Source organism: Lactuca sativa, chromosome 9 (genome assembly GCF_002870075.4).
Source record: "Lactuca sativa cultivar Salinas chromosome 9, Lsat_Salinas_v11, whole genome shotgun sequence".
In the NCBI taxonomy this organism is placed as follows: domain Eukaryota; kingdom Viridiplantae; phylum Streptophyta; class Magnoliopsida; order Asterales; family Asteraceae; genus Lactuca; species Lactuca sativa.
The window spans coordinates 65,887,341-65,904,362 of NC_056631.2; the positions used below are offsets into that span (position 1 = coordinate 65,887,341).

At 32.8% G+C, this 17,022-nt stretch overlaps 1 protein-coding gene across 1 annotated transcript; it reads left to right on the forward strand.

Annotated features, from left to right (window-relative positions):
- The first annotated feature begins 950 nt into the window (after positions 1-950).
- LOC111920406 (AAA-ATPase At2g46620) lies at positions 951-2,960 on the forward strand. The gene has a single exon (XM_023915988.3). It carries the CDS (start codon positions 1,303-1,305, stop codon positions 2,860-2,862), a length of 1,560 nt encoding a protein of 519 aa, XP_023771756.1. The 5' UTR covers positions 951-1,302; the 3' UTR covers positions 2,863-2,960.
- The last annotated feature ends 14,062 nt before the right edge of the window (positions 2,961-17,022 follow it).

Here is a 17,022-nt window from a genome sequence, read left to right on the forward strand (position 1 = left end):
TATATATATATATATATATATATATATATATATATATATATATATATATATATATATATATATATATATAAAACCATAAAATATTAGGAGAAAATACAAATCTAACAAAAATTCTTAATTACTTATCAAAAAATAGCCAAAAAAATCACTTAGCCAAAAATAGCCCACAAAAGAGTAGTCAACTATAGGTTGACTAATGTTTCACCAAATCGTCTACTGTTTCGTGTTTTGTATAATTTTTTTTTTCATTTTTAGGATACAAAACCGTAGGTTTCCCTTTTTTTTGTAGTTAAAACCCCCAAAACAGTAGATTAAAAAAAAAACGTATTTTTTCACCCAAAACCGTAGCTACGGTTAGGGAAACTGTAGGTTTTAAAAAACCTACGGTTTTGTATCCTAAAAATGAAAAACAAAAAAAAAATTATACAAAATACGAAACAATAGACGATTTTGCGAAACAGTAGACGAATATCGAAATCTACGGTTTCATGGGCTATATTTGGACATATATTAATTTTTGGCTATAAATTGCTAATGACTTCCTTAATTTGACTAGATTAGTAATTGCCCTAAAATATTATGTAAGGACAATATTTTTTAATCTCAGATATTTGTGCCATTTTGAAAGTTTAAAAATATGTTTTTAATGACATAATTTTTTTGTAAAATATTCTTATTTTATTTTGTATATTCAGTTAAATAAATTAAGTAGTCGTAAAATAATATATTTTTTTTAATAAATAGAATATAAATGGAATTGTTATTAAACGTAATTGACAAAATAAACGAAACTTATAAGCTATAATTTTTATGGTTTCAAAAAATAAGTTAACTTATAATATAAAATATATAAAGGCCAAGCAAAAGAACCATATAAAATATATAAAGGCCAAACAAAACTTAGTTGGAATGACCTTAATTTGTCAGATTGAGTAGAAACAAATTTAGTATTAAACATGACACAAGCACACGTTTATAGACCAATAAAAAATGAAAAATTCCACGACCAAATAAATTTATTTAATACATTCTCTTCCTCAATCCTCACACCCCCCACTCTTGACTTCCTTGATGTTCTTCCCATGTGTCGAGTCATTTTATAATCGTATCTCTTTCTTGACTTGTTAAACCTTTCCATCCCCCAAAGAGTTCAACACATCTTGATAATCAATCCTATAAATTCATTCCTAAAAGCATATCCCACAAGCATCTCCCTCTCATCATCCCACGCAATCGAATTCAAATTGATATATAGATATTATTGTGTTCTTAATTTGGGGTGTTGTAGATTCTACCACAAGTATGTTTCTCCTAAATTTAGTCGTGTTTATGGTGGTAATCATTGGTTTCTGGTTGATTCATAGAATATTATCAAGGACATCGGTAGGACACTTCTTACAGAATAAGTGGAGAGGTTTGGAGGAATTTTTTCATGTGCATCAGTTCTACAAAATCCCTAGATTCAATCAACACATGCAGGAAAATCAAGTTTATCGCAAAGTTTTCATGTATCTGAATTCGTTACCTTCAGCTGAAGATTCGGATTTTGTTAATCTCTTCTCCGGTGATAACAAGCCCAACGAGATCAATCTCGTGATCAACGCTGCACATCAGATGTTTTCAGACACGTACCTCGGTTCGCGAATTTTCTGGAAATTCGAGAAGGATAGTTTAGTTTTGAAGATGAGGACGAAAGAAAAACGTAGAATTCTCAGTTCCTACCTTCAACACATTCATAATGTCACCGACGAAATCCAGCAGAAAACGAAGCAAATCAGGCTACACATCAACGCGGAAAAAGAACCGGAGAGGAACGGGAGGTGGATATCAGTTCCGTTCACTCATCCAGCAACAATCGACACGGCGGTGCTCGATTCCGATCTCAAAAACAAGATGAAGTCTGATTTGGAATCGTTTTTGAAATCCGAACAGTATTATCACCGTCTCGGCCGTGTCTGGAAACGGAGTTACCTACTCTACGGCCCCTCCGGCACCGGAAAATCAAGCTTCGTCGCCGGAATGGCGAAGTTTCTATGTTACGACATCTACGACGTGGATTTGTCAAAAGTGGCCAACGATTCGGATCTAAAATTGCTTCTACTACAGACAACGAGAAGGTCAATGATCGTCGTCGAAGATTTAGACCGGTATTTGGTTGACAAATCAACGACTGTAAATCTATCTGGAATTTTAAATTTCATGGACGGGATCATCTCATCTTGTGGTGAAGAACGCGTGATGGTTTTCACAGTCAGCAACAAAGAACAAATTGATCCAACGGTTCTAAGACCAGGTAGAATCGACGTTCACGTGCAGTTCCCCTTATGTGATTTTCCCGCCTTCAAAACCCTAGCCAATAGTCATTTGGGGATAAAAGAACACAAGCTTTTCCCACAAGTTGAAGAGATTTTTCAAACCGGGGCTAGCTTAAGCCCGGCGGAGATCGGCGAGATTATGATCTTCAACCGAGGTTCACCAACCAGAGCTCTTAAAACTGTGATTAGCGCATTAAAATCAAACAACGATACAGTAATCGCTAGCAAAACAATATCTGGTGCTAAGAATGAGGAACCATTAAGACTGACACATAGTGTTTCAGTTGGTGGTGCACTTGGTGTGCCATCGGGATTAATTGGGCACGGTGGTCCGGTGGGGTTACCACCACCGCGTTTGATGCATAGTGGATCGGCCAGGACTGTTGAAGAATCACGTGAAACACGTCTGTTTCAACGGGAACGTATTCCGACGATTAAAGAATTTAAAAAGTTTTATGGATTGCTGAAGACGAAGAATAGTAAGAAGGAGTTCATGAATTTTGATGGATCAGAGAAGGAAAACTCTCGACATGACATCATGTTGTAAAGTGTTACGATGTTAAAGATTTTTTTTTTTTTTTTTAATTCTGTAAAATTTCGTATCATTTGTTAGTTAACTAAAAATAGACAATTTCTTATTTGTTCCCTTTTTAGCAACATGCTCTTATTTTTAGAACTTTCAATTGTACAATGGGGGGTGGTAGATGATTTATAGAAAAACAAAAAATGAGTTTAATATAAATGTGACTCTGTAGAAACCACTTCTCAATTCACACTTATTGTTACTGTTTTAAGAATAACGCGAATATTTTGATTACCCGTTCGATTGTTAATTATTTTTAGGGAGAGACAAATGGCATTAAAAGCTTAGCTAAAAGAAAATATACTAAATATGTAGCATTCTAATCTTAAGTTCTTATGATTCTAAAATCCTACTAACAATAAATGATATCGATCATTTTAATTTTAAAGAAGCTCTACATTGAGATCTTAGGATCTCGACCAAAAGCTTAAGATATTAACTCGATTAGATCCTACTTCTTCAATCATTATATTACGTAGTCGAGCCTTAAAAGTTTTTCCATTCAACTTAAAATCGAATATCACATGTCACAATCAAGGTTGTCAAGATCGGGATTCTACGTATGATTGTTTTTGGGTTTGCAAGATCGGAATCGGGATCCTAAGATCCCATAAAATAAAATATAATTTTACTTTATAATTTTTAATCATGAAAAATAGTTCAAACATTCAATTTTTGTTCAAAAGTTATAAAAACTTCAAAATATTAGTCATAAGTCGCAAAAAAATAAATAAATAAATAAAAAATCAAGGGAGGTAGGATCGGATCGAATATCGATCCTACGATCCTACCTGCGATTCTACCCCAAATACGATCTTTTTATGATCTGGATCGTTTTTCATACCTATAATCGTACGATCCTACGATTAGGATCGTGATTTTGACAACATTGATCACAATAAGTCTCATTAAGTATTATCATTTCATCTATACATTTCCAATTAGACAGAACATCATGATATTCATGTTATTTATTTTGTGATCTTATGCCTTTAGTTGTATAGGGTCACGGTGGTCTTATTTTTTTTTTTTCCCTAAAATGTTTTATTCTCAAATTTATAGTTTCCAACTATAATAATTATGATTCATATTTAATAATTATGATCCATATATAGAACCATATCAACGTCAATTTAAAATAGATAATGTACAAACAAGACAATACATTTGAATTTGAAGATTAACTCAATTTGGTAAGATCTTTCGATTTCAATATGATTTTGTAATCACGATCTTATTATAAAACGATCTTAAACAACATTGATGGTAAAAGAGTCTTATAATTATATTTATTGTATCCATATATAGTATTATATATAATCCAATTTTTTTTGATATTACCGAAAGGTTTATTTGAAATTTTGGAACACATATATAACTTTTTTTAGTTTACTAAAATAATTATCGTCCTTGAAATATGAGTTTTTTTACTATTTTGTACTAACTTTATAAAGACACTAAAAAATCTATAAAAAAAATAAAAGAAAGAAAATTATATGGTTGGTCTGCATGTTTTATCAAAATAGACTACATTGGTACAACTTAGGGATGAAATTTAGAACCGAGAAACTGGAGGTTCTGGGTTTAAAATTTAGCTTTATCCGGGTTCCGGGTAATCCGGGTTTGGGTCCATCGGGTCCGGGTAAACCGGGTCTAAAAACTGAAACCGGTTTTTGGAAACCAAACCACTTTTAGGCCCGGAACCGTTTTTTTGTGAAACGTTTAAAAGATGCATATCTCATTCGTTTCAACTCCGATTGACATACGATTTTTACAACATGTATTTTAGAGTTTGTACATGATTTTATACTATAAATTTGTCATTATCAATTTTATATTCATTGACTTATAGTCCCCCAAAGTCGATATATCAAAGCTGAAAATTTTTAATTTTTTAGTTTTTTTGTATTCGGTGAAAGTTTTAGAACATGCATATCTAATTTTTTTAAAGTCGGATTGACATATAATTTTTTCCAACTTGTAGTTTACAGTTTGTATATGATTTTAGACTATAATTTTGTCATTTTTGGTTTAACATTCAATGATTTACAGTCATCCGAAGTCGGGATATCAAAACTGAAAATTTTCAACTTTTCAGCAATTTGTTTTTGTACTTTGTATTATGTCAAAATGTTAACACATTTGTTTAAAGTCGGATTTACATGCGGTTATTTCCAGAGTTTATTTTAGAGTTTCTACATGATTTTAGACTAAATAAATTTGTTAATTTTGGTTTCATATTCAATGAGTTACAATCCCCTAAGTCGGGATATCAATATGAAAATTTTCAATGTTCAACCCACTAAGTAGTAAGTAATTACCAAAAAATTCCGGTTTTTCCGGGTTTTCCGGTTATAAACCCACTTTATCCGGTTCCAACCTACCCACTTTGATGTTTCCGGGTTTTCCGGTTCTAGACCCACTTTACTCGGAACCATACCCGGAACCGAACCGGAACCGGTTCCTATATACCGGTCCGGTTTTCGGTTCTACAAAATCCCATTAACCAGTTCGGGGTTTTCCGGGTCCAGGTCCATCCGGTCCGGGTTTGGACCCACTTTCAAAATCTAAATAAGGTAAATTTTTTAATGTTGTCTATTAATTAATTTTAGTAATCAAATAAATATTTAATTAATCTTTTTAATTTAGGCAATATAGTTTAAGAATTAATTAAATAAGGTAAATTTTTAATGTTATCTATTAATTAATTTTAGTAATCAAATATATTTGTTCAATAATTGTATATTTAAGTATGTTATTTAGACTATTATTCTGTAAGAATATGTATCAATCTATATTTGCATTACAATGTTTGAATATATAAGGATCATGTTATATTTTAACTGAAGGTTCAAGAATATTGTTTTTCTACAAGAATTATGACAAAATTGCAAAAATGGTCCCTGTGGTATGCATTTTTTGGGGGTTTTATTCCAAACCCCGACTTTTTTGGATTGGTGGGCCTTTTGAGCTAGTTTGTTTGAAGTTTTGGTCCCTGTCCAAACTAAAAAGACTATTATACCCTTAATGAATTGATTTTTCATTTTTCTTTCACTTTTTAATATTATTATTATTATTATTAAATATAAAGTTGGCCACTTCTTCTTCTTCTTCTTCTTCTTCTTCTTCTTCTCTCTCTCTCTCTCTCTCTCTCTCTCTCTCTCTCTCTCTCTTTCTCTTTTTCTAACCTAACCCATACCACTTCATCTTCAAGATTTTATCCCCCAAATCCATCGTTGACATCCCCAGTCGATCCATACAAACAGAAGAAATCGTATTCCGGTAAACCCCTTCATATTCAGCATATATCGATGCATCATTCAGCTGGTCTCGCCATCTCATTGGCTCCACCATCATTGGGGATACCATCATCATCATCATCGCCTAAAAAACAATGGATGACGTGGAATTTGATCCCAATACCACCGCTTATTTTCTCCTAGTCGTCGTCGCAGAAGGACAAAGATGAAGCTCGAAGTCGCCTTAAAAAACAATGAGGAGGGTCATCGAGGAAGGGGAAGTGAACATCAATGAAGGTAGGATTGATGCTTATTTTACAGTTGCACCCAGATCTCCTACTCCTAAAATGAAAAATGAAAGATGCTTCTGATGAATTTCGTATTGAGTTCATGAATAACAAAATCGATTTAGATTTGAAAACAAAATCAATTTCTAGAAACAGAAAAACGAAAACCAATCTCAGTTTCAAACTATGAGTATGAAGACACACGCATACACACCAAATCGATTTTAGATTAGATTTCACGGAGTTCATTTGGACGTGTGTTGTAGCGACATTGTAGAGTGTATATATGTGTGTTTAATCAAAATATGCTTTAGATTTTGGTAAAAATGCTTTAGATTTTTAGAAAATGTCAAATATGGTGATTAAAATGATGGTAGAGAGGGATATCAATGTACCTAGAGAGAGAGAGAGAGAGAGAGAGAGAGGATAAGTGGGCCCATTTTTATATTTAATAATAATAATTTTAAAAAGTGAAAGAAAAATGAAAAATAAATCCATTAAGGGTATAATAGTCTTTTTAGTTTGGACAGGGACCAAAACTGCAAACAAACTAGCTCAAAAGGATCACCAATCCAAAAAAGTCGGGGTTTTGACTAAAACTCCAAAAAAATGCATACAATAAGGACCATTTTTGCAATTTTGTCAGAAGTTATTTAAATCAAAATATGTACTCTATCATAATATATTCTGACATTTTCATAGAATATCGTTCTAACAGAATTGCATTCTAAAAGAATAAAATCGAGTAAAAATAAAAAATTATGTTAGAATTAAATGAATTAATTAAAAAAATCATAATTCAAAATTAAAAGAATCAATATCCCTTAAAATCCGAAATTTTCATAAATTAAACATGTGTTTCCTAATTTAAAGATAGATAAATTGTTACTTAAAATAATTAAAATTATTGGTTTACATTGATCCCTATATCCACACAATAGTTAATTAGCATACAATATATATATATATATATATATATATATATATATATATATATATATATATATATATATATATATATATATATATTGAAAATAATATTTATTAATTAAAAATACCCCTTAATTTACCACACCCATCTTGTACTATTTAGAGTGTGAAAACTAAAAACTCCTACCCTCCCTTCAAGCTTCCATCATCTCTATTTTAAATTTAAAAGATTGAGGTGCCACCATTCTTCACCACAATTCTTGCAACCTCACTCAACCACCATCTCTCTCTCCTCCACCTAACAATTGCAACCCTCTCATCTTTTTTCTCTGATTAGAAGCCCACAACACTACCATTTCCCTTTTCTCCCCCTTATCTTCTGACAAAAGACCTCCGGTTCAGATCGCTGAAACTTGTCGTTAGTGTTGTCTTCGACGAACCCACAACTTTATCTCTACGACGAATCGCCACTGCTACAAACTCTACCTGGTTCTTGTATTGAATTTCAAAAACCGATATATTCTCTAAATCGATTTCATAAAATATTTCTAAAATCGATGGTCATTTCATAAAGGGAAAAATGACATACACGCCCTTAAGTTTGACATAAATATATGGATTTACGTTTTTGTGTATTTTAGGTTCATTAAAACCAAAGATTTGCTACTTTTTTTTTTCAATTTTACCATTTTGTGTGTTTTTGATTCATTAAATCCCTTATGATTGACATAAATGTTCCGTTTTACCATTTTTTTAATCAAACCTATTAGGTTAAGTAGAAATATTCAGTTTTACAGGATAAACCCGCAAAAATGATAAATTAAAAGAAAAGTTGCAAACCTTCAACTTTTATGTCATTTTCCCTTTCATAAACCTCACATTTGTTTTCAATTTTGATTTCATAGATTGGTGGTGAGAACTTGTATTGGATTTTGAAGTGGGATTTTGATTTTAATTTTTGTTTAATTATGATTTTATCGTTTTTGGTTTTGATTTCATCATGTTTAGATTTGATTTTCATGATGTTTGATTTTGATTATCGGGAGGGTTTGGTTTTTATGGGTTTTGATTTTCTAGATTTCATCAGGTTTAATTTTGATTTTCAAAAGGTTTGGTTATGATTTTCATCTGTTGGTTTTGTTTTTCACAAGTTCGTTTGATTATGATTAACTTTGTTTTTTATTTTGATTATAGGTTTCAAGTATGTCTTTGGTTTTGTTTTTGTTTGATTTTGTGTTAGTGGTTGATGAAGGTGACCAATGGTGATCACCGGAAACTAGAATCTTGGACTTTGGAGGGGGGGAGGTAGGGTGGGGTAAGAGAGAGGAACATGGAGGATGGTGTTTGGGGTGGTGGGAATAAATGTATTTATTTATTAATCAAAAAATAAATAAATAATATACAAAAAAATGTAAAAAATAAATAAATAAAAAAGGGTAGTGATCGAGGTCGTTGTCCCAATCAAAGATAACCTCAAAACCACTAGATAGCCAGGGTAAGTAAGGATCGAATCCACGAGGAGTTTGTGGTCAAACTTTTTGTTAAAATAGTTAACGAAAACTATTAGAAATTGTCATGAAATTATTTAAACTAAAAGTTGATGAAAAAGCTACAAACTTGGTAATGCAAGAACTACTAAAACAAACTACTATCAATGAGAAAAAAACAAGATACTTCCGGTTTAGTTGTTTAGATGGTTGGACTTACATGTTTTTCTTCCCTTAAATTCCAGTTTAATTACCTATACATAATTAAGGTTGATTAACTTGCAAAAAATAATTTTGAGCACACAATATGTTATCCCAACTAGTTGTCATACTCCCTATGTCTAATTGGATTAGGAACAACTAGTGGTTTGGCAATAATGTGTCTTATGATTACCAATTACAATGTTGAATATAGAATACTACAAATTTGGAATAATGTATGTGGGTTCAACTGGTCATCTTAGTTCCTAAACCACTTGAATTCAGAATGACTAGTGAATTAACAATACACTATCTTAGTTGCAATATCACACAATAATAAAACCCAACTCCAATTACTGTAAGTAAAAATCATAACTTTAAGAATGAAACAATAACTGAAGTTGACTAGAATAAAAGTAATAATCAAAACATGTTCATCCTAACATCCTACAACGCTCCTGGAAGTAACCTAGGTGGTTTAGCCTTCCATATGATTAACAAAACACACAACTTCAATATAAACAATGGAATTAATGCTAAAATTCACAAACCAACTTGGAATCATAAAATCAATGAAGTCTAATGATCAATTAACTATGGAACGATGAAACCTTAGGGATGAAGTAATCAAATCTGGAGCTTGATGGAATTAATGTAGATTCGTTGGTTGAACAATCTTCAAACGTTGAATGATAATGAATTTGATGATTTCTTGGCTTTGATTCGGAAATTGATGATCAAGAACGTGTTTGGAGAAGGTTTGGAAGCCTCCAAAACTGGTGAAAATCGCAGGGGAGAAGTCCAAACTCGATTAGGGTTTAATCTCCCTTAAATAGGTGCTAAGAAACTGATTTTCGGAGCTGTTTTCCGGGTCGGCGTCCTAGTAGGCGTCTTAGACGTCAAGTAGGACGTCTGGGCGTCCTTCAGGACGTTTTACATGTCTTCTTCCGTCCTTGATTTGCACTAGAAAATGGCCTAAAACGGGTAGGCGTCCTAGGGGGCGTCTTAGACGCGTTCTAGGATGTCCCTAATCTTTGTTGCCCCCTTTTGGTGATGAAAACGGTAGAATCAGTAAAAACATAAAACATGAAAGTTGTTTGAAATTTTTTCTAGTTTTCAGAACTTCTTCATTCATGTCAATCGGAGCTCTAGATCTTGAGATATGATCAAAATATTGAAGAGTGGTCAAATTTCTCAGCATCATTTTTCTTCATTCTTTTAACAATTCGTCTCCCATGCATGTTAGCTTCAGTTTGCTCGTTTTTCTTGCAGTTTCCACCCACTTTTAGTCGTATATAATGACCTGCATATAAAGTTCAACATTTCATCAAAATAGTACCATTCTTGGGCAATCACACATCAATTCAACAAATTTAGTACAATTATTATGTTCATAAAATAGACTTATCAGGTAGAAACAACATTTTGTATGCAATAAAGACCAAACACGCAACAAATAAAACAACTAGGACAAACTGTGTAGATGATTTGATAATTGGACTAAATTAGCCTGTTTTGGCAAACCACATGGATCAACTGTATAATTTTGTCAAAAAAAATATATTTTTAAGTTAGATTTCAGGTTTGAGAATGAAAAAATTCCAAAATTTCAGGAATATGTCCAAAATTCGATCAACAAATATCAAAATTTGAGAAAATGTTTGGTATTTTTACTAAAGTATAACAAAATCTTAGAGAAATATAGCAAATAGGAAGTATATATACTATACAAGATAATAAAATGTGACATTTAGTTGAAAAAACATGGTTATATTATATATTTCGAAATGACCATTTTGAGAATTGATAGAAAGAGATTTTGATATTCTATAATTATAATTTATTTGTTATAATTTTGTATAATACAATTTATAAAATTATTGTAACGAAAAAGATATAACAAGTATTTGTTAAAATTTAATAAATAAAATGATGTTTTTGATAATATTTATAAGTTACTTAATAAAAATACGGTAGCTATTTTTTAGTGTAACACATAAAATAGCATCCAAGTTTTAAATATAAAAAATATAGATTAAAGTGGTCTTATGTATAAAATTTTAAAACTAAACAAAAGACGATGACCAACCACTATTCTCATTGGTTTGGCTATTTAGACTGTGTTTGGCGTGCCACAGCTAGCTTATTTTTTGAGCTTTTTTAAATTAGGTTTTGTTTGTTTACCATTTAATGCCTCTTAATAAGAGGCACATCTTAATCTATAAGATTCAGTGTGTATGTTTGCTACTTAATTAATCATCTTAATTGTAAAAAGACATCTTACCGAATTAGACTTCAAAACCCATCCGAACAAAAAAATAAGACGTGATTTGTCATCCTCTTCGAGCATGGAATACAAGAAACAAGTGATTCGTCATCCTCTTCGGTCATTCGATTTATAACTACATCGTCGACCTCGCACACCCACCAGGTTTGTTTTTCTCTGATTTTCCAAAAATTGATTGCTGTGAAATCTGTTCTTGAAGTTTAGGAGTTCCTTTGCCAATGATTCCTGTGTAATTTGTGATTTTGGTGTGTGTAATTCATTTTGTTGAAATTAAATATGTTCTGTGAAATCTATTATGTGAATTTGTCTTCAAGTCTTGGTTAGTTGAAGTTATTTAAGCTCAAATTGGTTTTTGAATTACTAGATTCAAAAACTTCAAGGTCATGTCCGTTGATGGCTGATTTGGCGACTCCTTAGTTGTTGCTCTGGTATTTGGAATCAATATAGTTTTGATCAAATTGAGATGTTTTCTGGTCACCATTTGATCATTTCAGGTATGTATTAACAAGAGTGGTACCAAATGGAAAACAAGATCATGTTAGGGAGAAGATAATTGATTCATTTGATTGTTGAAGTTATATATAGCTAGTCTTTTGACTGTCGATCAAGTTAACAGTACGTGGATTGCTCTCCAATCAAGTTTAATAGGTGAAATTGTTGTTAAAAGTTTGAAACTCCATTGAATGTTTGTATGTTTAGCATGTAATTATGTAAATATATAATTTTTTTCTAGCAATTGATTTTGATTTTGGAATTTTTATAATTAGTGATATACTTAAATAAAAAAATAACATAAAAGGGTAAAATAGTCATTTTTATTATTCAGCACAACAATTCATATGTTTCAACCACATAGTATTTAAAAGTTCACATCTTAAAAATTCAGACCCTCTTAGAAATTCAGACCTCTTAAAAATTAAAATCTTAAAATTTCAGATCTTGCCAAACAACCCCTTAGTAGTTTAAAAGTTAGCTTATAAATAAGCTTTTGAAAAAAACTATTTAGACTAGCTTTTTATGAGCTTTTTTTAAAAATTGTCAAATATACCCCTTAATTTATTATATAAACACATTATTTTAATGTCCTTTTATGTCATTTCATATTTTTCAACTAGTTTTACCAAACGTCATTTTTTATTAGCTAGTTTTTCAGCTATCAGTTAGTTTTTGATTTAACACTTAGTTTTTCAGCTAACAACTAGCTTTTCAGCTAGAACGCCAAACATAGCCTTAGTCGCTTAATAAAAATGAAATTACACTGAGGGCTATTAGGACAAATGACATAAAATCCTTTAAGTTTGACATAAATATGTAGATCTAGCTTTCTGCGTATTTTAGGTTCATTCAATCAGGGGTTTTCAACTTTTTTTCAATTTTATTTTGGCCCTTACTTGTTGTAGAAATGTTCGTTTTGGATTTTTTGTCATAGTTCATTGAAACCCTTAAGTTTGAAAGAAATGTTCGATTTGACCAAGTAAACCCGCAAAAAGTATAAAATTAGAAAAAAAAATTACAAACATCCAACTTTAATAAACCTAAAATACACGAAAAAAGATAAATCAACATATTTAAGGCTTAGAAACTTTAATGTCATTTGCCTTACACTAATAGTTTAAATAATATATAAGCATTTGTGTAAAATGCACAAATTTCAAATCAAAATTAAAAATTAAAATGTAATTGAGTCCAATTTTATTTCTGAAATATAACAAGCTTTGAACAAAAAAACTAAAAATCATGTACACTATGGATATTGGATCATTGGTGTCGGTCAAAATAGTGTACCTTGAAAAATCAGACTATAATAAATATTTTTCGGTCAAACTAGAAACAAACTTAACCTCTTATATACCTGGTCAACAAAATATGCTTTATTGGAGAATCATTTATTCATTTGTTAATTTAAACTTCTTGTTAATTGTTTAATGATTAAAATCAATAAATAAAAATATAACTTTATCTTTATGTACGACAATATTTTTCTATTAAAATAATAAAATATTATTATTTTAGTAAGGTATTACTTTAAAAAATTTACTAAGCTATAGTATGTATGTATTTTGGTTTTTATTATTAGCTTTCAAATTATAACAGTGGAATAGTTTTATATTTGTACTATACAACTATAGTTTTAAGCTGTTAAAGAAAACTATACAACTATAGTTGAATTGATTTTTCAAATTACAATGTCACGAGAAAATAAAAATAAAATAAAATAATAAACGTATATTTTGGCATTTTTTAATGAATTATAAATTTACCAAACAACTTTGCATTATTGCGTTTGAAGGTTCATTATAATTTTATTCTTTTGGACGTTTCCTTTTGTTTTTGTTAACGAAAAGTATATATGTATCATGCATGTAGAAAAATATAAATTTATTAATTACGTTAAATTTTTAAAAAGTTAGAGATACAATCTTTGATTAAATAATAATAGTTGATCTTGGCACTTTAAATAAACAAACACTTTCACTCCTTGATTAAGACTGCATGCGAAGACATTCCAATATGGAGTTGCTAAGTGTATCATGTGTCGGTAACCTCTTACTTTTATTTGGATAATTTATTCATTTGATGTCATTACTTTTGGTTGCATTTTCTAGCAAACTGGAAAAAAAGAAATTGTTTTTTGCAAAGTACTCCGAAAATAAACCAAAAATCATATCTAATAGACATATTTGAGAAGTTCATAATCCCTAAATCAAACCAAAACATCACAATATGTTTTAAATGACTCTTCGTTCCATATCCCAATATATCCTTATCTAAAAAATCCAAAGTTTTTTTTTTTTTTTTTTTTTTTCACTTTAATTACCCTCTGTTTGTTTGTATGAACTTTTTATGCAGGTTGAATGTGGAACATATTTCTTTGCAAGAAGGTTTTCGAACTAAAGTTGAGAGCTTTAAGATTCTGATACATGTAAATATTGTTGGATATGGTCATTTGAAAACATGCACTTGTCGATATAGAGGTTATAGACTTGTGGTTGAAGCTATTATGAATAGTAACACAAGAAACCAAGATGATTTTATGGTAAAGACACTGTCCTTTTGGTAACGAAATATAAGTATCTCATTTTCATGGATAAAACAGGGCGGTAAAGATGCAAGCTTTAGACCTTCAATATGTTGCAAACGTAGGAGAAATCTCATATCCAAAGTGCTCTCAATTCCAAGAACTTCTCACCACCTTCTTCTTTCTACAAAACTACTCCAAAACTCACTTAAAAGCTTAAAGTTTGCTCTCTCTAGCTCTAGGGTTGCTTGAGGGTCGAAATCACAGAAGGAGGCTAGGTAAGAAGAGGATAATAGTCCATAAGGTTGCTTAAATATGAGCCAAAGCCCTAACATTACAGACTGTATGCATTCCATGTACGCCCCTGCGTATGAAGTGTATGTCCAATGTACTAAGGCAAGCCTTAGTACGCTTAGCGTACACACACATATGCACGACGTACTCATTCCTTCCCAACTTTTGCCAAAATGCCACTTTAGGCCCCTTTTCACTCTTTCTTAACTTAGGGACCAAAATGCAACATAATAAAATTATAGAGTCTAAGCTTAGAAGTACCTTACCATCGGGATGTTACAATTCTCCCCCACTTGATCTAGACTTTATCCTCGAAGTCGTCGGCGACGAATAGCTCAGGATTATGATCTCGTATCTCAGCCTCCGACTCCCAGGTCCACTCAGAGCCTATATGATGTTGCCACTGGACCTTTACCAAAGGTATCTCCTTGTTACGCATGACCTTCATCTTCCTTTCTAGGATAGTCATCGGTCTCTCGACATAGTTCAGGCGCTCATCGACCTGAATATCATCCAACGGAACCACTACCTCGCTCTCCAACACACATTTCTGCAACTGAGAGACGTGGAAAGTGTTGTGGATCTGATTGATCTCACTCGGAAAAATCAAACATGTAAGCCACCCTTACGACCCTGACAATCACCCGAAAAGGCCCAATAAACTGGGGGGGGGGGGGGGTTCCTGAAGCGTATAACACCCTTTCAGTGCGAGACCTTTAGGAGTACCATATCGCCGACCTGAAACTCCAACTCTAATAGATGTCGGCCGGCATTGCTCTTCTGCCGACTCTGAGAGGTCTGCAGTCTCTGCTTGATCTGCTGAATAAGCTCTGTGGTCTGAAGGACTACTTCGGTCCTTCCCATGACCCTATGACCAACCTCTTTCCCAACAAACCGGGGTACAAAACTCCGACCATACAAGAGTTCAAATGGTGGAGCACCAATGTTAGAGTGATAACTGATGTTGTAGGAGAACTCCGCAAAAGGTAGGTAGGAATCCCAACTCCCACCAAAATCAATAACACAGGCCCGCAACATATCCTCGAGGGCCTGTATAATCCGCTCACTCTGGCCTTCAGTCTGCTGATGATATACAGTGTTGAAATGTAACCTCGTGCCCAATTCCTCATGGAACTTCTGCCAAAAACGGGAAGTAAACCGAACATCTCAATTGGAAACAATAGAGACCGGAACCCCATGATGAGAAACAATCTCCCAAATATACACATCTGCCAACTTTTCGGCCTTAGAGCTTTCCCGAATGGCCAAAAAGTGGGCGCTCTTGGTCAATCGATCCACGATGACCCATATAGCACAAAACCCTTTTCCGTCTTCGGCAACTTGGTGATAAAATCCATGGTGATATGTTACGATTTCCACATGGGAATCTCCAGAGGTTGCAGGTTTCCATGCGGCCTCTGATGCTCGGCCTTGACCATCCTGTAGGTCAAGCACCTCTCGACATACCAGGCTATCTCCCTCTTCATACACGACCACTAGTAACTCAATCTTAAATCCTGAAACATCCTGGTGGCTTCTGGAGTATAGAAAAGCGAGACTTATGAGCCTCCTCCAACACTGTCTGCATGATCCCACCAGAAACGGAAACCCAATCCTGACCTTACCAGGTCAATAACCCTTGACTGTCAACGACAAACCGGTTGATCTCACCCCTGATTCTCTCCTATTTCCAGTTCTCCTTCTGAACTCCTTCTGCACGTGCCTCGCTAATCAATCCTAAAAGCGAAGTATCAATGAATATCCTCAAACACACCTCTTAAACCGAAGACCCAGTCAACTTGTGGCTCAAAGCATCTGCTACCACATTCGCTTTACTCAGATGGTAAAGGATCTCACAATCATAATCCTTGACCATGTCCAGCCACCTACGTTGCCTTATGTTTAGGTTCGGTTGATGCATAAGATATCTCAAACTCTTGTGATCTGTGTAGACAATACAATGGACCCCATATAGATAATGTCTCCAAATCTTGAGGGTAAAAACCACTTTCCCCAACTCCAGGTCATGCATGGGATATCATGTCTCATGCGGATTCAGCTGCCATGAAGCATAAGCAATCACCCTTCCTCTCTACATAAGGACCGCCCCCAAACCGGTGATGGATGCATCATAAAATACCACAAAATCCTCTATAAGAACAATAAATGAGACCGAAAGATTCTGTAATAACGGAGCGAATTAAAGACAAGAAAAATGAAGATCAAACGTGTGCCAAATGCTTTGATTAAACAGCTCTAGAAGAGTTCTCAATAACTTCTTTGTGAGAGCATACGATAATTAGGGTTACAAAACATTAACCCTAAAGTTACATGCATGCACAATATAAATAGTCTAGGAAACTAAGTGGATCCGAGAATG